Source organism: Mustelus asterias, chromosome 1 (genome assembly GCF_964213995.1).
Source record: "Mustelus asterias chromosome 1, sMusAst1.hap1.1, whole genome shotgun sequence".
In the NCBI taxonomy this organism is placed as follows: Eukaryota; Metazoa; Chordata; class Chondrichthyes; order Carcharhiniformes; family Triakidae; genus Mustelus; species Mustelus asterias.
In genome coordinates this window covers 192130810-192151842 of record NC_135801.1, presented here as the reverse complement: position 1 = coordinate 192151842, position 21033 = coordinate 192130810, and the positions used below count along the sequence as shown (strand labels likewise).

The 21033-nt window shown below is 47.0% G+C and overlaps 1 protein-coding gene across 3 annotated transcripts in view; it reads left to right on the top strand.

Annotated features, from left to right (window-relative positions):
- LOC144500960 (protein O-GlcNAcase) overlaps positions 1 to 21033 on the top strand; it is an 80099-nt gene that overhangs the window by 49485 nt on the left and 9581 nt on the right. For all 3 annotated transcript variants that reach the window (XR_013499021.1, XM_078224459.1, XM_078224467.1), the window contains 5 exons: positions 1174 to 1817; positions 6945 to 7119; positions 9960 to 10016; positions 13171 to 13256; positions 18333 to 18437. Coding sequence is in view for 2 of the 3 variants with exons in the window: in XM_078224459.1 (XP_078080585.1) it covers positions 1174 to 1817; positions 6945 to 7119; positions 9960 to 10016; positions 13171 to 13256; positions 18333 to 18437 (1067 nt within the window). In the remaining variant the exon portion in view is untranslated. The remainder of the gene's footprint in view (positions 1 to 1173; positions 1818 to 6944; positions 7120 to 9959; positions 10017 to 13170; positions 13257 to 18332; positions 18438 to 21033) is intronic.

The window sequence follows — 21033 nt, the reverse complement described above, 5'->3', positions numbered from 1 at the left end:
AACAAACTTGGATTGTTTTCACTGGAGCGTCGGAGGATGAGGGGGGACCTGATAGAGGTTTACAAGATTATGACAGGCTTGGATAGAGTGGATAGTCAGAGTCTTTTTCCCAGGGTCGAGGGGTCAATTACTCGGGGGTATAGGTTGGGAGTGAGAGGGGGAAAGTTTAAAAGAGATGTAAGGGGCAAGCTTTTCACACAGAGGGTGGTGAATACCTGGAACGCGCTGCCGGAGGAGGTGGTGGAAGCAGATTCTATAACAACGTTCAAGAGGCATCTGGATAGATACATGAATAGGCAGGGAATAGAGGGATATGGACCATGTAGAGGCAAGACAATATTAGATTAGGGAGGCATCTGTGTCAGCACAGACTTGGTGGGCCGAAGGGCCTGTTCCTGTGCTGTGCTGTTCTTTGTTTTTGAGAAGAGACAACTTGAGTGGGATGAGAAAGGATCTGTTCCAGGTAAATTTCAGGCAAAACTGGAATGGAACATGGGGTTGCTTTCAAGGAGGAAACGGTTTGGATTCAGCCAGAGGGATGGGGTGGGGGGTGGGGTGGAGCGGGGGCGGGGGGGGGCGGGGGGGAAGTAGGGCAAACAAAAACAAAGCTCCCTGGACGACAAGAGAGGTAAAGATGATGCAGAAAAAGGATGTGTATGGTTGATGTCGGGTTGTTGCTAGATCGAGAACTAGGTTGAATATGGAACGTCCAGAGTATGGGTGGCACGGTGATTAGCACTGCTGCTTAACAGTGGCAGGGACCCGGGTTCGATTCCTGGCTTGGATCACTGTCTGTGTGGAGTCTGCATGTTCTTCCTGTGTCTGCGTGGATTTCCTCCCATAGTCCAAAGATGTGTGGGTTAGATTGTTTGGCTATGCTAAGTTGACCCTAGTTTCAGGGGAGTGTGTAGGGTAAATATGTGAGCTTATGGGAATAGGGCCTGGGTGGGATAATGGTCGGTGCAGACTCGATGGGCCGAATGGCCTCCTTCTGCACTGTAGGGATTCTATGAGAGGGGATGTGAAAGAGGAAATGAAAGGCAGAGAGAGAGTGTGAGGAAAGACTGGCAGCAAACATAAAAAGGAAGCCAAGGGATTGATTTTCAGTTTGAGGTTCAGGAACCTGGATTCCAGTGTGAAGGGTTAACTTCCTTGAATTGGTCTTTCCCACAGGCAGGCAGCTGCTTAAGGATGAAATGGAGGGACAGCCCAGGAGCAAACTCTCCAACGTGGTCACCCAGAATGGGAACATTGAACCGAGGGCTGAGAAGCTAGATATTAGTGCCACTGACTTACTGCCTCAACGCAGCCCATTCAAAGAGCTGGAGCTGGACAAGACAGGTGAGAGCAGCTGTGAGCTGACCCGCGAGGGTTCAGAGACGAGCGCCGGCCATCGAGCAGTGACTGAGGAGGCAGAAAGCGAGAAGACCGGGCCTTCAAGGACTGGCGACTCCAAGAGAGATGGCACTTTGTCAGACCCCGAGAAACGGGCAGCAGAGAGAGTGGGAACCGGTGAGCTCGACCGCGCAAAGCCTTTGAGTGGGCCGCCTGCAGGCGGGAAGGGCTGCGGAGTGACGGAGCGGGATGGGGCCGAGGCGGGCCCAGAGCGGGACGAAGGCGGGGATCACGTTTCTCCCGCCAGAAGGACGCCGCGCCTCACGGGCGCATTGACGCCGGCCGACTTGCGGTTGATGGTGGATCTGTTTCACTTGCCCTATGAGCATGGGGAGGGGACCGCCAGCCTCCTCCGTGAGTTTCACTGGCTCAAATCCAACAGTGACTTTGTGAGCGCAAACATCAAGATGGAGTCGAAGAAGGTAAGTCAGGGAAAATGGAGGCTGGGGGTGGAGGGTGGCAAAGTTGGGGAGCAGAATTGGGGCAAGTCGAGAGAATCTTAAAGAGCAGAAGGAAGCTATTTGGCCCATTTGAGGCAATCCAATTAGTCCCACTTCTCTTGCCTTCTCTTCCCAGCCCGACCATTTTTTTTCCATTTTAATATTCATCCAATTTTCAATATTATGATGGAACTTGCTGCCACCTCCTTTCCAGGCAGGTAATACCCATTGGTAGCATCTTGCTGCACATAATGACTGCCCCTCATCTGGGCCAGAATTCTCCCATCCCACCCGCCACTGGAATTTTAGCGGGCGGGTTGCGGAGAGTGTGAAACCCCATTGACAGTCGGGTGGGAATTTCCGGCTCCTCGACCAGCGCGGCCGGGGAACTCCGCCGCTGATCTCTGCCAGTGATCCAAAACCTGGCCATGAATCTCATTAAAATATTTAAGTGGCGGACCTGCCTGAGATTAAACCTCTGTCAAGAGGAGGTGCGTCGTAGGAAGGTTGGGATGGGAATTCCCATTTTCACCTCACTCCCCCTATCCTGTTATTTCCTGGGGCATTACAATTCACCCAGTACTCCATCTGAGGCCTGACCAGAGAGCTTTAGTCTCTCAATGGGAGACGGCGGCCTAGTGGTATTATCATGAGGTTATTAATCCAGAAACTCAGCTAATGTTCTGGGGACCCAGGTTCGAATCCCACCACGGCAGATGGTGGAATTTGAATTCAATAAAAAATACCTGGAATTAAGAATCTACTGATGACCATGAAACCATTGTCGATTGTCAGAAAAACCAATCTGGTTCACTAATGTCCTTTAGGGAAGGAAATCTGCCAACCTTACCTGGCCTGGCCAGAGCCACAGCTCTCTGAAATGGCCTAGCAAACCACTCAATTCAAGGGCAACTTGGGATGGGCAATAAATTCTGGCCAGCCAGCGACACCCATGAAGGAACAAAAGACAATTGAGACACAAGTAGGTTAGGACAATTGGGGAGGGTTCAAAGGAGTTTCAGTCATGAGATTAATGAAAATCATCTATTTACAGAGATGATTTGGAGTTGGGGACCAAGTGTAGTGTGTCGAAATTCGCAGCTGACACTAAAATGTGTGGAAGAGCAAAGTGTGCAGAGGACGCTGAAAGTCTGCAAAGGGATATAGATAGTCTATGTGAGTGGGCGAGGGTCTGGCAGATGGAGTACAATGTTGGTAAATGTGAGGTCATCCATTTTGGTAGGAATAACAGCAAAATGGACTATTATTTAAATGGTTAAAAATTGCAGCATGCTGCTGTGCAGAGGGACCGAGGTGTCCTTGTGCAGGAATCTCAAGGAGTTGGTTTGCAGGTGCAGCAGGTAATTAAGAAGGCAAATGGAATTTTGTCCTTTATTGCAAGAGGGATGGAGTTTAAAAACAGCAAGGTTATGTTGCAGCTGTATAAGGTGCTGGTGAGGCCACACCTGGAGTACTGTGTACAGTTCGGTCTCCTTACTTGAGAAAGGATATACTGGCACTGGAGGGGGTGCAGAGGAGATTCACTAGGTTGATTCCGGAGTTGAGAGGGTTGGCTTATGAGGAGAGACTGAGTAGACTGGGGCTGTACTCATTGGAATTCAGAAGAATGAGGGGAGATCTTATAGAAACATAGAAGATTATGAGGGGAATAGATAAGATAGAAGCAGGGAAGTTGTTTCCACTGGCAGGTGAAACTAGATCTAGGGGGCATAGCCTCAAAATAAGGGGAAGCAGATTTAGGACTGAGTTGAGGAGGAACTTCTTCACACAAAGGGTTGTGAGTCTGTGGAATTCCCTGCCCAGTGAAGCAGTTGAGGCTACCTCATTGAATGTTTTTAAGGCAAGGATAGATAAATTTTTGAACTGTAAAGGAATTAAGGGTTATGGTGAGTGGGCGGGTAAGTGGAGCTGAGTCCACGAAAAGATCAGCCATGATCTTATTGAATGGCGGAGCAGGCTCGAGGGGCCAGATGGCCTACTCCTGCTCCTAGTTCTTATGTTCTTATGTTTCTAGCCATTACTGGTAGCTACCCTCTCATTTCCTTTGACTCTAACATCGTCATAAATGCTATTTAAGGACCCATTGATGAACACACAATGAGGAAATCATGCTTCTGGCTCAGCCGCAATGGTGTTTAGAATCATAGAATCCTACAGTGCAGGAGACCATTCGACCCACCAAGTCTGCACTGACCACAATCCCACCCAGGGCCTATCCCCATGCATTTACCCAGCTCGGCCCCCTTACACGAAAGGGCAATTTAGCATGGCCAATCCACCAAACCCGCATTTCTTTCGGACTGTGGGAGGAAACCGGAGCACCCGGAGGAAATCCACACAGACATGGGGAGAAAATGCAAGCTCCACACAGACAGTCACCCGAGGCCGGAATTGAACCTGGGCCCCCAGCGCTGTGAGGCAGCAGTGCTAACCACTGCGCCACCATGTCAGATCGAGCCCAAGGTGGAATGCAATGCCTTATCTAGTCAGCTTGGATCTTGTTTGTCTCTCTTGTGGGGAGCATGAATTGGATTCAATTGGAACCTGAATTTGGTTTTTGGAGCAAGCAGAGATGGATTTGGGTTTGCCCGGTCCACTCTGAGCACTGGCTTTAAGGACGGAGCAAAAAAAACCTAAAAATACGTGAGGGGGAGTGAGGTTGATGGGTCTTTGATAAAAGGGAGATTGGTGGGGGGAGGAATGTGGTCTGTAAGGGGTGTGCGAGTCTCTCTGGAGTCTCACTGAGCTTCGGAGCCGTACTCTCGATGTAACAGGAATGAGTGACAATGCTGATTTTACTGAATAATGATAATTTAAATAATAATAATATAACAATTACAATGGATGATATAAAAAAAAGATATAAAAAGAAAGAAACTTTATTGAAAGGAGAAACATTAAAAAAAGACAACTCGATTTACGTACTATACATACTAGATGTATGCTATATTACGGATGTATGCTAAATTACAGATGTTATCCCCAAATTGGTCTGTTCCAGACAGCTCTCCTAAATGGATAATGCCAAATTAGCCTGTTCCACACCAAGAACCTAAGTTAGTAAGATCCCCCGGAGTCTATTCACGCCGGGAAGCCAGCTGCAGACTGCTAGAAGGAGCTATTGTGCATGCACCCTGATCCCCCAGTGCAGTGCGTACAAGGGTACACAGTGTAGTGGGAGATTGTCATTTCCTCTCTCAACCTCTGGACATCAGACCCACATCCTCCCCGATCACCACCGCCCCCTGATTGTCGCCCTCCCCGATTGCCACCCCTGATCCCCCCCCCCAAGCCCAGCCGATTGCCACCGTCTTCAATCCCCCCCCCCCCCCCCCCCTCACAGCCTCGGCAAGTTCACCAAGTTTCCAAATAACCTTACAACGGGTGGGCACTGCAGTCAGTCACGCCATTCCTGACCCTTCCTCGACTAACCCCCAGTTGTTGACTATTCCACCCGGGCTGCAGCACTGAAACCTGGAAGCATCAGGGTCCCTTTCAGACCAATTACTGGCTCCATCCCAGCCTTTTTGAGGTTTTCTCAAAACCGGCATCTGTTAAACCCAAGCCTTTCCTTATCAGTTCTTCTCCGAGGCAACATAAATCTCTGCAGACTTCGCAACGCAAGTTGTTGGAGCAACTTTTGTTGGCGTCTTCCCAACTGCCATCAATCAGGTGGTGTGTCCATCAGCAAAACTCCATTTCTTGGTAACCACACAATAGGTGACCGTCCCTTATGAGGTCATTCATTATCCTGGCTTTTATTTCATTCATTCGTGGCACATGGGCATCGCTGGCTGGACAGCATTTATTCCTAGTTGCCAACTCTTAGTTGCCTTTGGAGGGCAGTTGAGAGTCAACCACATTGCTGTGGCTCTGGAGTCACATGTAGGCCAGACCAGGTAAGGACAGCAGATTTCCTTCCCTAAAGGACATTAGAGAACCAGATGGATTTTTCCGACAATCGACAATGGCTTCATGGTCATCAGTAGGTTCTTAATTCCAGATATTTTCTACTGAATTCAAATTCTACCATCTGTCCTGGTGGGATTCAAACCCAGATCTCCAGAGTGTCAGCTAAATTTCTGGATTAATAATCCAACCTTAATACCACTAGGCCATCATCTCCCCTGTTGACCACTCCTTGTCCGGCCATTCATTGTCCTGGCTTGTGATGCAAGGGTCATGGAAGGCAGTAAAAAAGAATGATTAAAAAGAAACTATTTTAATGTCTAGTTTAGAAAGGGGAAACAGAGATGTCGCCCAAACACCAGATGGCAAATATGGAAAACAAAGTCTTTGGAAATTATGTCACCCTGATATTATTGATGAATTAATCAGAGCACAATCATATCTGCTTCAGATCAATGTCGATAAAGTAACAGCTAACACAAAATAACTTTTATTCAATATAGGCGCGAAATCAAGAGGAAAGCAGAAATAAAATGGAAAAATACAAAAATTAGCGGCTGCCGGTCTCAGGCCTACAAGTTGATGGGTCGTTAATTAGTGGGAGAAGTTTAAATTTTATTTATTAGTCACAAGTAGACTGACACCAACATTGCAATGAAGTTACTGTGAAAATCCCCTAGTCGCCACACTCCTGTTCAGGTACATTGAGGGAGAATTTAGCACGATCAATGCACCTAACCAGCGCATCTGAGAGGAAGCCGGATCACCCGGAGGAAACCCGTGCAGACAACGTGCAAACTCCGCACAGACAGAGACCCGAGCCGGGAATCGAACCCGGGTCCCTGACGCTGGGAGGCAGCAATGCTAACCACAGTGCCACCATGCTGCAGATGGGTTATTGATTTAAGGAGAGGCTGGGAGAGTGACATTGATAGGTTGATGATTAGGGGAAGAGTGTGGGGGTAGTGAGGTTGGTGTAAGGGGATAGTGGGAGTGGGGAGTGAGGTTAGTGTATTTTTGAGTAAGGGGAAAGTCACAGTGGAAGGAGGAAGGGGTGGAACTGAAAAGGATTTAGGGAAAAGGCGTTGGGAAGATGGTACTGGGTGGCGCAGTGAGCTAGTCATGGTGAATATTGTTCCTTTGACCCGGTCTCCATCTTGTTCCATCTTACTTCCACAGGCCGAGGAGTGGAGAGTGCGATCATGTGCCTTCCAGCTCAGCTGTGATAGGATCGTCCAGCTGTACCGACAGTTCATAAGCAGCTCCAACAGGGCAATAGTCTACGACCTTTACCCTTATCTCTGGGACATCAGGAACACGCTGCTGGTTGCCAAGGCATTTGTGATGTGGCTGGGTGAGTGAGAGGCTCCACTTACACCATTCTGAGTGAAGATTAAACTCTGGGCAAAGGCAGAGCTGCGGATTTGATTGTGAACCTTTCATACTTAACAGGAGAAGCAATAACCATTAGAACATAAAACATAGGAGCAGCAGGAGGCCATTCGGTCCTTTAAGCCTGCTCCCCCATTCACTATGATCATGGCTGATCATCCAACTCAATAGCCTGATCCCCCCATGACCTTTGATCCCTTTCACCCCAAGAGCTATATCAAACTCCTTCTTGAAAACATACAATGTTTTGGCCTCAACCGTGGCAGTGAATTCCAGAGGCTGACTACTCTCTGGATGAAGAAATTTCTCCTCACCTCCGTCCTAAAAGGTTGACCCCTTATCCTTAGATTGTGATCCCTGGTTCTGGATTCCCCCACCATCAGTGGGATGTTTCTTTCTTGTATCTACCCTGTCTAATCCTGTTAGAATTTTATAAATTTCTATGAGATTCCCCCCTCATTCTTCTGAACTCCAGCGAAAACAATCCTAACTGTCTCAATCTCTCCTCATATCGTCAGTCCCGCCATCCCAAGGAATCAGTCTGGTAAACCTTCGCTGTACTCCCTCTATGGCAAGAACATCCTTCCTCAGATAAGGTGAGATCTCTGGGTGTGGCCTCACCAAGGCCCTGTATAATTGCAGCAAGACACTCCTGCTCCTGTACTCGAATTCTCTCACTATGAAGGCCAACATACCATTTACCTTCTTCATCACCTGCTGCCCCTGCATGCTTACCTTCAGCGACTGGTGTACAAGGACCTGTGACTCCAGATCCACAGCAATGTGGTTGACTCTTAACTGCCCTCTGAGATGGCCAAGCAAGCCAGTCAGTTGGACAGGAATTAGGGACGGGCAACAACAGCCAGATTCCATGAAAGAATGGGGAAAAAAGTCAATGGGTCAAATGGCCTCTTTCTGTGGGGTATGAGGCTAACAGGAAAGGACAGGATAGATAAAGATAAACTATTTCCACTGGTTGGAGATTCTAGAACTAGGGGGCATAGTCTAAAAATTAGTGCCGGACGACTCAGGAGAGATGTTAGGAAGCACTTCCACACACAAAGGGTGGAAGAGAATTCCAATTCCACAAACGGCAGTTGATGCGAGATTAGATGCTAATTTTAAATCTGAGGTAGATTATTTTTGTTAAATAAAGGTGTTAAGGGATATGGACCAAAGGCAGGTATATGGAGTTAGGCCACAGATCATAGAAATCATAGAAATCATAGAAACCCTACAGTGCAGAAGGAGGCCATTCGGCCCATCGAGTCTGCACCGACCACAATCCCACCCAGGCCCTACCCCCATATCCCTACATATTTACCCGCTAATCCCTCTAACCTACGCATTTCAGGACTCTAAGGGGCAATTTTAGCATGGCCAATCAACCTAACCCGCACATCTTTGGACTGTGGGAGGAAACCGGAGCACCCGGAGGAAACCCACGCAGACACGAGGAGAATGTGCAAACTCCACACAGACAGTGACCCAAGCCGGGAATCGAACCCAGGTCCCTGGAGCTGTGAAGCAGCAGTGCTAACCACTGTGCTACCGTGCCTGCTTCCACCACCTCCTCTGGCAGCGCATTCCAGGCACCCACCACTCTCTGTGTGAAAAACTTCCTCATACATCTCCCTTAAACTTTCCCCCTCTCACCTTGAACCTGTGCCCCCTTGTAATTGACACTTCCATCCTGGGAAAAAATCTCTGACTATCCACCCTGTCTATGCCTCTCATAATTTTGTAGACCTCTATCAGGTCTCCCCTCAGTCTCCATCTTTCCAATAAAAACAATCGTGGTTTATTTAACCTCTCCTCAGAGCCAACACCACCGAGACCAGACAACATCCTGGTGAACCTCCTTTGCACTCTCTCCAAAGCTTCCACACCTTTCTGATAATATGGTGACCAGAATTGCATGCAATACTCAAAATGCTGCCTAACCAAGGTTTTATATAGAATCATAGAATCCTACAGGAGGCCATTCAGCCCATCGAGTCTGCACCAGCCACAATCCCACTCAGGCCCTACCCCAAAACCCCATGCATTTCCCCCAGCTAGTCCCCCTGACACAAAGGGGCAATTTAGCGTGGCCAATCCACCTAACCTGCACATCTTTGGACTGTGGGAGGAAACCCGAGCATGCGGAGGAAACCCACGCAGACACGAGGAGAATGTGCAAACTGCACAGTGACCCAAGCCGGGAATCGAACCTGGGTCCCTGGTGCTGTGAGGCAGCAGTGCTAACCACTATGCCACCGTGCCGCCCCTAATGTCCCTGCTTTCACCGCTTCCTCTGGCAACGACATGATTTGCCAACTCTTGTACTCAATGCCCCGACATTGGTGGAACAGGCTTGAGGGGGTGAATGGCTGTTCTTGTTCCTTTGATTCCATGTTTTAAGTATTTTAAATAATACTTGGGACTTGTGTAGATTGACAGCACTGCAGTGCTGAAGGTAGCTGTTGTGTTAATTCATTCTGAAGCCAGTTTAGCAATCGGAAACCTGAATCTAGCCTTTTGCTTAATACTAGATTTATTTACAGAGTGCAACATTATAAATGCATATCTCCACCTTAATCAACACCCATGAGTCTCTCAAATGTGTTCAAAATATTGAAGCAATCAGTGCCTTAACGCTAATGAAACAATTAACATTCTTTGGCTGCACTTATCAAACAACAGGTGTTATTTTATTTAATTCTATTCATGGGAACATTCCTTTGTTGGCTTTACAATCATTCTGGGAAATATTATGCTGCTTGTTAAGCACTGGTTAATCATTCCCTCTGTTCTTTCTAGATGGCAGAATCGAGAGAGATACTTACTCATTCAATTCTTGGATGAACTGCTTTCAGTGTGAGTATCGGGTTTTAACAATACAACAACTCTTGTTATGGCCAACAGCAACACTCAGCATTTCTATAGCGCCTTCAACACAGTCAGACACTTCACAGGGGTGTTACCAAGCAAACACTGACACCAGGCGAAGTGATTGGAAGTTGTCAGGGGTTGGCACAAGTGTGCAACCTTTTTCTAAAGTTAAAGTTTATTTATTAGTGTCGTAAGTAGGCTTACATTAACACTGCAATGAAGTTTGGAAATCCCCTCCCGAACGGCATTGTGGGTCAACCCAAAGCACGTGGACTGCAGCGCTTCAAAAAGGCAGCTCACCACCACCTTCTCAAGAGCAACTAGGGATGGGCAATAAATGCTAGGGGAGAATTTAGCATGGCCAATGCATTTAACCAGCATGTCTTTCGGATTGTGGGACATCTGGAGCCGATATAGGTCATCGAGCAGAGGGGTGAGGGGACAACAGGAGTTGGTGTGAGTTAGGGCCGCAGATTTTTGGATGAGTTTATGAAGGGTAGAATGTGAAAGGCTGGACAGGCATTTGTTGGAATAGTCAAGTCTACAAGGTAACAAAGATGTGGATGAGGGTTTCAGCAGCAGATAAGGTGAGACCTGGGCAAAGTTTGACGATATTACGGAAATGGAACAATGCATATGGGATGCGGCGTGGGTATGTGGTTAGGAACTCCTCTAGGCTACCAGACTTGATGGTTTGAGTTATAAGGGGAGGCTGGATAGACTGGGACTATTTTCCCTGGAGTGTGGAGGCTTAAGGGTGATCTGATAGAGGTCTATAAAATAATGAGGGGCATAGATCAGCTAGATAGTCAATATATTTTCCCAAAGGTAGGGGAGTCTTAAACTAGAGGGCATAGGTTTAAGGTGAGAGGGGAGAGATATAAAAGGGTTCAGAGGGGCAATTGTTTCACACAGAGGGTGGTGACTGTTTGGAACAAGTTGCCAGAGGTAGAAGTAGAGGCGGGTACAATTTTGTCTTTCAAAAAGCATTTAGACAGTTACATGGGTATGATGAGTATAAAGGAATATGGGCCAAATGCATGCAATTGGGACTAGCTTAGTAGTTTTAAAAAAAGGGTGGTATGGACAAGTTGGGCTGAAGGGCCTGTTTCCATGCTGTAAACCTCTATGACTCTAACAGTGTTCAGACACACAATATATATGACTCTAGGCTCAAATATACTGTGTGCAGTTTTGGTCTCTACTTAAGGAAGCATGTAATTATATTGGAGGCGGTTCAGTAGAGGTTTACCAGATTGATACCTGGAATGAATGAGTTGATTTATAAGAATGGGATAGACAGAATGGGCTTGTTTCCACTGGAGTTTAGAAGAGGGAGGGGTGACTTGATTGAAGGTCCTGACCGGTCTTGACAAGGTGGGTGTGGAAAGGATGTTTCCTCTTGTGGGTGAGTCCAGCACTAGGGGGCACTGTTCTAATATTGTGGGTCACCTTTTTAGGTCAGAAATGAGGAGAAACCTTTTCTCTGAGGGTTATGCACCTTTGGAACTCTCTGGGCAGAAATAATCATTCTTGGGATGTGAGCAGGAATTGAAAGCCCATTCCTCATTGCCCTTGAGAAAGTGGTGGTGAGCTGTCTTCTTGAAGTTCCTGAGGTGTAGGTATATCCACAGTGCTGTTAGGGAGGGAGTTCCAGGATTGTGACCCAGCGACAGTGAAGGAACTGCGATATATTTCCAATAGAGAAAATGCTGGAAAATTTCAGCAGGTCTGGCAGTATCTATAAGGAGAAAAAAGAGCCGACGTTTTTATGGGATGTGGCCAGCATTTATTGTCCATCTCTGATCGCCTTTGAACTGAGTGACTTGCTAGGCCATTTCAGAGGGCAGTTGAGAGTCAACCACATTGCTGTGGCTCTGGAGTCACATGTATCACAGAATCACAGAAACCCTACAGTGCAGAAGGAGGCCATTCCGCCCATCGAGTCTGCACCGACCACAATCCCACCCAGGCCCCACCCCCATATCCCTCCATATTTACCTGCTAATCCCTCTAACCTACACATCTCAGGACACTAAGGGGCAATTTTAGCATGGCCAATCAACCTAACCCGCACATCTTTGGACTGTGGGAGGAAACCGGAGCACCCGGAGGAAACCCACGCAAACACGAGGAGAATGTGCAAACTCCACACACAGACAGTGACCCAAGCCGGGAATCGAACCCAGGTCCCTGGAGCTGTGAAGCAACAGTGCTAACCACTGTGCCACCATGCCGCCCTAGGTGCCGCCAGACCAGGTAAGGAAGGCAGATTTCCTTCCCTCAAGGACATTAGTGAACCAGATGGGGTTTTATGGCGATTGTTGATCACCATTACTGAAATTAAATGACATGCTGCCACATATTCCATTTTATCTAATCGGACACCATTCCCCAGATGTAACCAATACTTGGTGGAAAAGTCTTAATAGCCTGCGTGGTGATTCTTAATGTTGGCATGAATCTCTCAAACCCCATTAATATAAAAGCTACAATTATATAATGCATGACAGCTCAAGTGGTCTTAGAGCCAATGAAGTAATTTAGGCAGCAGATGATCTGTTCAGTAAAGAATAAATACCAGACAGGACACCAGCGAGAACTCACATGCACTTTTTTGAAAAAACACCACAAGATTTTTTAATTCCGCTCGAGAAGCCAAACAGGATTAAGAAGTCATCCAAAAGATGGTATCTCAAATGCTGTAGCAGCTCCTCGGTACAGCACTCGGATTAACTATTTTATAAAATTCATTTGTGGGACATGGGCATTTATTGCCCATCCCGAGTTACCCGAGGGTAGTTGAGAGTCAACCACATTGCTGTGGCTCTGGAGTCACATGTAGGCCAGACCAGGTAAGGACGGCAGATTTCCTTCCCTCAAGGACATTGGTGAACCAGATGGGTTTTTCCAACAATTGACAATGGTTTCATGGTCATCAGTAGATTCTTAATTCCAGATTTTCTCTCCCCACGGACGCTGCCAGACCTGCCGAGTGTTCCCGGAACTTTCTTTCTCGTTCAGACTTTCAGCACCCGCAGTGTTTTGCTTTTCCAGTCATTTGTCAGTTTTTCTCATAATAAAGAAGTAGAGTTGTGTGGCAGAGATTGATCTACCTCTCAAATTGTTCCCCTGACAGGGTGCCGTACCGGCAGTGCTCCAGTTGTCCTGGGAGTGGCAGGTGAGAACTGGATCTACAGGGGAGGCCTTGCAGGAGAGTTCCAGGTAATTTGATCTCCATCCTCCCCTTTCTCCTGATTCAATCCCGCTGTGGAAATTTAATTTTAAAACTCTTCACCTTGTGTTCACATCCCTCATGTGATCTCACCCCCTTCTTATCTCTGTGATCCCTTCAGCCCTGCAGTCCACTGAGAGGCATGAGGTAGTGGTTATTGTCACTGGATTAGTAATCCAGTAGGCCCAGGCTAATGCTTTGGGGACACGGGTTCAAATCCCACTGTTGTGAAGTTGAGTTTATGAAGTGTGGCCCCTTTAAAAGCTGGTTTTGTGTTCAGTACTTGGATATTTAAAATACAGGGTACACAGATGGCAACATTTGTTACTAGGACCAAGCATCAGATTTGCTTTGGTAACAGACTTTGCGGGCTTTTGCATTTTGATAGCCTATCAGCTTAAAGAAAACACTCAATGATCAGGACCCTAGCAAATTTGAATTTGCTGTTGTTGACACCATCAGACCAATCCTGGTGTAGGAAAATGGATAGATCATCAGGGTTATAAGAAGGAACTCAACTGCCTTCAAGGGGAGTGGAACTGAAAAGCTGCCATCGCTCAACATAGAATCATAGAAACCCTACAGCACAGAAAGAGGCCATTCGGCCCATCGAGTCTGCACCGACCACAATCCCACCCAGTCCCTACCCCCATATCCCTACATATTTAACCGCTAATCCCTCTAACCTACGCATCTCAGGACACTAAGGGCAATTTTTAGCATGGCCAATCAACCTAACCCGCACATCTTTGGACTGTGGGAGGAAACCGGAACACCCGGAGGAAACCCACGCAGACATAAGAACATAAGAACATAAGAAATAGGAGCAGGAGTAGGCCATCTGGCCCTTCGAGCCTGCCCTGCCATTCAACAAGATCATGGCTGATCTGAAGCGAATCAGTTCCACTTACCCGCCTGCTCCCCACATCCCCGAATTCCCTTATCGATCAGAAAACTATCTACCCGTGATTTAAACATATTCAACGAGGAAGCCTCCACCACTTCAATGGGCAGAGAATTCCAGAGATTCACTACCCTCTGAGAGAAGAAGTTCCCCCTCAACTCTGTTCTGAACCGGCCCCCACTTATTTTGAGGCTGTGCCCTCTAGTTCTGGTTTCCCTTCTAAGTGGAAAGAATCTCTCCACCTCTACCCTATCCAGCCCCTTCATTATCTTATATGTCTCTATAAGATCTCCCCTCATCCTTCTAAACTCCAACGAGTACAGACCCAATCTGTTTAATCTCTCCTCATAAGCTACACCCCTCATCTCCGGTATCAACCTGGTGAACCTTCTCTGCACTCCCTCCAAGGCCAATATATCCTTTCGCAAATAAGGGGACCAAAACTGCACACAGTACTCCAGTTGCGGCCTCACCAGTGCCTTGTACAGTTGCAGCAAGACCTCCCTGCTTTTATATTCTATCCCCCTCGCAATAAAGGCCAACATCCCATTCGCCTTCTTGATCACCTGCTGCACCTGCAGACTGAGTTTTTGCGATTCGTGCACAAGGACCCCCAGGTCCCTCTGCACAGTCGCACGATGTAATTTTTCTCCATTTAAATAATATTCCAATTTACTATTATTTCTTCCAAAGTGGATAACCTCACATTTGCTAACGTTATATTCCATCTGCCAGATCCTCGTCCACTCGCTCAGCCTATCCAAATCTCTCTGCAGACTTTCCGTGTCCTCCACGCAATTCGTTTTCCCACTCACCTTCGTGTCATCAGCAAACTTGAAGACACGAGGAGAATGTGCAAACTCCACACAGACAGTGACCCAAGCCGGGAATCGAACCCAGGTCCCTGGAGCTGTGAAGCAGCAGTGTTAACCCACTGTGCTACTGTGCCACCCCATGTAGAGAGGCTCTCTGCCAGCTAAAAATATCTCTGAAGAGAAATCTCAATCTATCAGAGGGGTACCAAATCAGAAAGAGTTTATGGACAGTGACATCAACAAAAGAACTCCAAAGTTTTTTCCAAAGCCACAAAGCCTGTTTGTATATTTTTTTGAGAGTGACAAAATTTTTTTTTTCGTTATAGACCGGTTAGTCTTACTTCGGTGGTTGGTAAATTGATGGAAAAGGTCCTTAGGGATGGGATTTACGACCATTTAGAAAGATGCGGATTAATCCGGGATAGTCAGCACGGATTCGTGAAGGGCAAGTCGTGCCTCACAAATTTGATAGAATTTTTTCAGGAGGTAACTAAGTGTGTTGATGAAGGTAGGGCAGTTGATGTCATATACATGGATTTTAGTAAGGCGTTTGATAAGGTCCCCCATAGTCGGCTTATGACGAAAGTAAGGAGGTGTGGGATAGAGGGAAAGTTGGCCGATTGGATAGGTAACTGGCTGTCTGATCGAAGACAGAGGGTGGTGGTGGATGGAAAATTTTCGGACTGGAGGCAGGTTGCTAGCGGAGTGCCACAGGGATCAGTGCTTGGTCCTCTGCTCTTTGTGATTTTTATTAATGACTTAGAGGAGGGGGCTGAAGGGTGGATCAGTAAATTTGTTGATGACACCAAGATTGGTGGAGTAGTGGATGAGGTGGAGGGCTGTTGTAGGCTGCAAAGAGACATAGATAGGATGCAAAGCTGGGCTGAAAAATGGCAAATGGAGTTTAACCCTGATAAATGTGAGGTGATTCATTTTGGTAGGACTAATTTAAATGTGGATTACAGGGTCAAAGGTAGGGTTCTGAAGACTGTGGAGGAACAGAGAGATCTTGGGGTCCATATCCACAGATCTCTAAAGGTTGCCACTCAAGTGGATAGAGCTGTGAAGAAGGCCTATAGTGTGTTAGCTTTTATTAACAGGGGGTTGAAGTTTAAGAGCCGTGGGGTTATGCTGCAACTGTACAGGACCTTGATGAGGCCACGTTTGGAATATTGTGTGCAGTTCTGGTCACCTCATTATAAGAAGGATGTGGAAGCGCTGGAAAGAGTGCAGAGGAGATTTACCAGGATGCTGCCTGGTTTGGAGGGTAGGTCTTATGAGGAAAGGTTGAGGGAGCTAGGGCTGTTCTCTCTGGAGCAGAGGAGGCTGAGGGGAGACTTAATAGAGGTTTATAAAATGATGAAGGGGATAGATAGAGTGAACGTTCAAAGACTATTTCCTTGGGTGGATGGAGCTATTACAAGGGGGCATAACTATAGGGTTCATGGTGGGAGATATAGGAATGATATCAGAGGTAGGTTCTTTACGCAGAGAGTGGTTGGGGTGTGGAATGGACTGCCTGCAGTGACAGTGGAGTCAGACACTTTAGGAACATTTAAGTGGTTATTGGATAGGCACATGGAGCACACCAGGATGATAGGGAGTGGGATAGCTTGATCTTGGTTTCAGATAAAGCTCGGCAGAACATCGTGGGCCGAAGGGCCTGTTCTGTGCTGTACTGTTCTATGTTCTATGTAATGAATGATCCTTGTATTTATTTGAACAGCGTTCCAGTCGAACCTTGCTTTAATTGAGGTTTTACTTGTTTAGTTAAAGTTCCTGGTTGGTTAAATAAATAATTTGTTAATTGTTCACTTAAAGTGAGTGTCAGGTCTTTTTGTCAATGAACCTCTAAACGTTAATGAAGAACAGTTCACACTTTCCCAAACACTTTTAACAGATTACGAAGCGAGGTCAAGGAGATTCACCTCTGCGCTGTAAAATTAAGTAAAGTAAAATAAAGTTTATTTATTAGTCACAAGTAAGACTTACATTAACACTGCAATGCAATTACTGTGAAATTCCCCTGTAACACCACCACGGTAGTTGGTAGAATTTAAATTCGGTTAATAAATCTGGAATTGAAAACTAGTCTGAGTTAGCTATAATCAATCGTTGTAAAAACCCATCTGGTTTCCTTTAGGGAAGGAAATTTACTGTCTTTACCTGAAAATTTATTTATTAGAGTGACAAGTAGGTTTACATTAACACCGCAATGAAGTTACTGTGAAAATCCCCTCGTCGCCACACTCCGGTGCCTGTTTGGGTACACTGAGGGGGAATTTAGCATGGCCAATGCACCTACGGTGAACACTTGGAAGCTTTTTCCCAGGGTAGAAATGACAATTACAAGGGGGCACAAGTTCAAGATAAGAGGGGAAAGGTTCAGTGGAGATGTGCGGGGGAAGTTTTTTACACAGAGGGTGGTGGGGGCCTGGAATGCACTGCCAAGTGAGATGGTTGAGGCAGATACATTAGCGACATTTAAGACTTAACTGAACAGACACGTGAACAGACAGGGAATAGAGGGATACAGGTGGTTGGTCTAGATAGGACAATGTGATCGGCGCAGGCTTAGAGGGCTGAAGGGCCTGTTCCTGTGCTGTACTGTTCTTTGTTTTGTTCTAACCAGCACATCTTTCGGACTGTGGGAGGAAACCGGAGCACCCGGAGGAAACCCACACAGACAGGGGAAGAACGTGCAAACTCCACACAGACTGTGACCCAAGCCGGGAATCGAACCCGGGTCCCTGGTGCTGTGAGGCAGCAGTGCTAACCACTGTGCCCCCATGCCACCCTGGTTTTAACTTAAGAGGGAGATGAGTAGGAAGATCCTCTCAGAGATTGGTTAGTGTTGGGCATTTCCCCTCCCCCAAAGGGAGCAGTGGAGGCTGGCTCATTGTAAGTGTGTAAGGCAAAGTTAGACAGAGAGTCAGGATTACGGAGGGGCAGACAGGAAAGTGGATTTAACGCCGCAATCAGATCTTGTTGAATGTTGGAGCAGGTTCGAGGGGCTGAATGGCCTTCTCCTGTTCCTATTTCTTTTTGGTGCCAATCCCCAGTCATTTCTCCACAGCCCTGTAAATACTTTCTCGGTGCATAATTATCCAATTCACTTTTGATAAGCCATGAGTAAATCTTACCTCAGGCAGTGTATCTTCACCAATCACAGCATCAAAATGTTTCTCCTCATGTTGCCCCTGGTTCTTTTACCTTCTGTCAGTCTGCTCTGGGTCTCGACCTACCCGGAGATTCAGGGTATTTTGGTGCCCAGTTTAACTCGATGTCTGCTGTACATGATAAAGGAATGGACCCAGAGACAATGGCTGCTCTCCTCTTGTTTACAGATGATGCTGCCAGTCACCAACAGCAGTGAACTCTTTAACCAGCCCCCTCCACTCTTCCCCACTCTCAAGTCTTACACCATTCGGCCATTCTTTCAGGAGGACAAGGTAAGCACATCAGCTCATAACAATGGGTTTGGGGAACTGAGGGAGGCAGTGGATGGGGAGGCTTCCCCTCATCTCCGATAGACAACTTTAAATGGCATCCCAGTGTAGAGGGAGCTTTACTCTGTATCTAACCCCGTGCTATACCTGTCCTGGGAGTGTTTGATGGGACAGTGTAGAGGGAGCTTTACTCTGTATCCAACCCCGTGCTGTACCTGTCCTGGGAGTGTTTGATGGGACAGTGTAGAGGGAGCTTTACTCTGTATCTAACCCTGTGCAGTACCTGTCCTGGGAGTGTTTGATGGGGACACTGTAGAGGGAGCTTTACTCTGTATCTGACCCCATGCTGTACCTGCCCTGGGAGTGTTTGATGGGGATAGTGTAGCGAGAGCTTTACTCTATATCTAACCCCGTGATGTACCTGTCCTGGGGGTGTTTGATGGGGACAGTGTAGAGGGAGCTTTACTCTGTATCTAACCCCATGCTGTACCTGTCCTGGGGGTGTTTGATGGGGACAGTGTAGAGGGAGCTTTACTCTGTATCTAACCCCGTGCTGTACCTGTCCTGGGAGTGTTTGATGGGGACAGTGTAGAGGGAGTTTTACTCTGTATCTAACCCCGTGCTGTACCTGTCCTGTGAGTGTTTGAATTTTATTTCATTTATTATTGTCACATGTATCAGTCCTGTGAAAAGTATTGTTTCTTGCACGCTATAGAGACAAAACATACCGTTCATAGAGAAGGAAAGGAGAGAGTGGAGAATGTAGTGTTACAGACATAGCTAGGATGTAGAGAAATATCAACTTAATGCAAGGTCGGTCCATTCAAAAGTCTGATGGCAGCAGGAAAGAAGCTGTTCTTGAGTCGGTTGGTACGTGACTTCAGACTTTTGTATCTTTTTCTCGACAGAAGAAGGTGGAAGAGAGAATGTCCGGGGTGCGTGGGGTTCTTGATTGTGCTGGTTGCTTTTCCGAGGCAGCGGAAGTGTAGACAGAGTCAATGGATGAATGGCTGGTTTGCGTGATGGATTGGGCTACTTTCACGACCCTTTGTAGTTTCTTACGGTTTTGGTCAGAGCAGGAGCCATACCAAGCTGTGATACAACCAGAAAGAATGGTTTATGGTGCATCTGTAAATGTTGTAGAAAAGAGGGGACATTTCCTCCAATCTGGTCTTTTCCGGAAGTCCCTCGTGCTTCAGCGTCAGCTGATCTTTCAGCTGCCCAGATCCGAACCATAGAAACATAGAAGATAGGAGCAGGAGGAGGCCATTTGGTCCTTCCAGCCTGCTCCGCTATTCATTATGATCATGGCTGATCATCCAACTCAACAGTCTAATCCTGCTTCCTCCCCATAACCTTTGATCCCATTCGCCCCAAGTGCTATCTCCAGCCGCCTCTTGAATACATTCAATGTTTTGGCATCAACTACTTCCTGTGGTAATGAATTCCACAGGCTCACCACTCTTTGGGTGAAGAAATGTCTCCTCACCTCCTAAATGGTCTACCCCGAATCCTTAGACTGTGACCCCCTGGTTCTGGACTCCCCCACCTTCGGGAACATCCTCCCTGTATCTACCCTGTCTGGTCCTGTTAGAATTTTATAAGTCTCTGTGAGATTTCCCCCCCTCATTCATCTGAACTCCAGTGAAAACAATCCTAACCTAGTCAATCTCTCCTCATACATCAGTCCCGCCATCCCCGGAATCAGCCTGGTAAACCCTCACTGCACTCACTTGAGAGTAAGAACATCCTTCCTCAGAAAAGAAGACCAAAACTGCACACAATACTCTAGGTGTGGCCTCTCCAAGGCCCTGTATAATTGCAACAACACATCCCTGCTCCTGTAGTCGAAACCTCTCACAATGAAGGCCAACATGCCATTTGCCTTCTTTACCGCCTGCTGCACCTGCATGCTTACCTTCAGTGACTGGTGCACAAGGACACCCAGGTCCCGCTGCACACTCCCCTCTCCCAATTTACAGCCATTCAGTTAGTAATCTGCCTTCTTGCTTTTGCTTCCAAAGTGAATAACCTCACATCTATCCAAATTATACTGCATCTGCCATTGATTGGTCCACTCACCCAACCTGTCCAGATCATGCTGAAGGATCTCTGCATCCTCATCACAGTTCACCCTCCCACCCAACTTGGTATCATCTGCAAACTTTGAGATGTTACATTTTGTTCCCTCATCCAAATCATTAATATATATTGTGAATAGCTGGGGTCCCAGCACCGATCTCTTTGGCACCCCACTAGTTACTGCCTGCCAATTTGAAAAGCACCTATTAATTCCTACTCTTTGTTTCCTCTCTGCCAACCAGTTTTCTATCCATCTCAATACACTTCCCCCAATCCCATGCGCTTTAATCTTGCACGATAATCTCTTGTGTGGGACTTTGCCAAACGCTTTCTGAAAGTCCAAATATACGACATCGACTGGCTCCCCCTTGTCAACTCTACCAGTTACATCTTCAAAGAATTCCAATAGATTTTTCAAGGATGATTTCCCCTTCATAAATCCATGCTGGCTCGGTCTGATCCTGCCACTGCTTCCGAAATGCTCTGCTATAAAGTCCTTAATAATGGATTCGAGAAT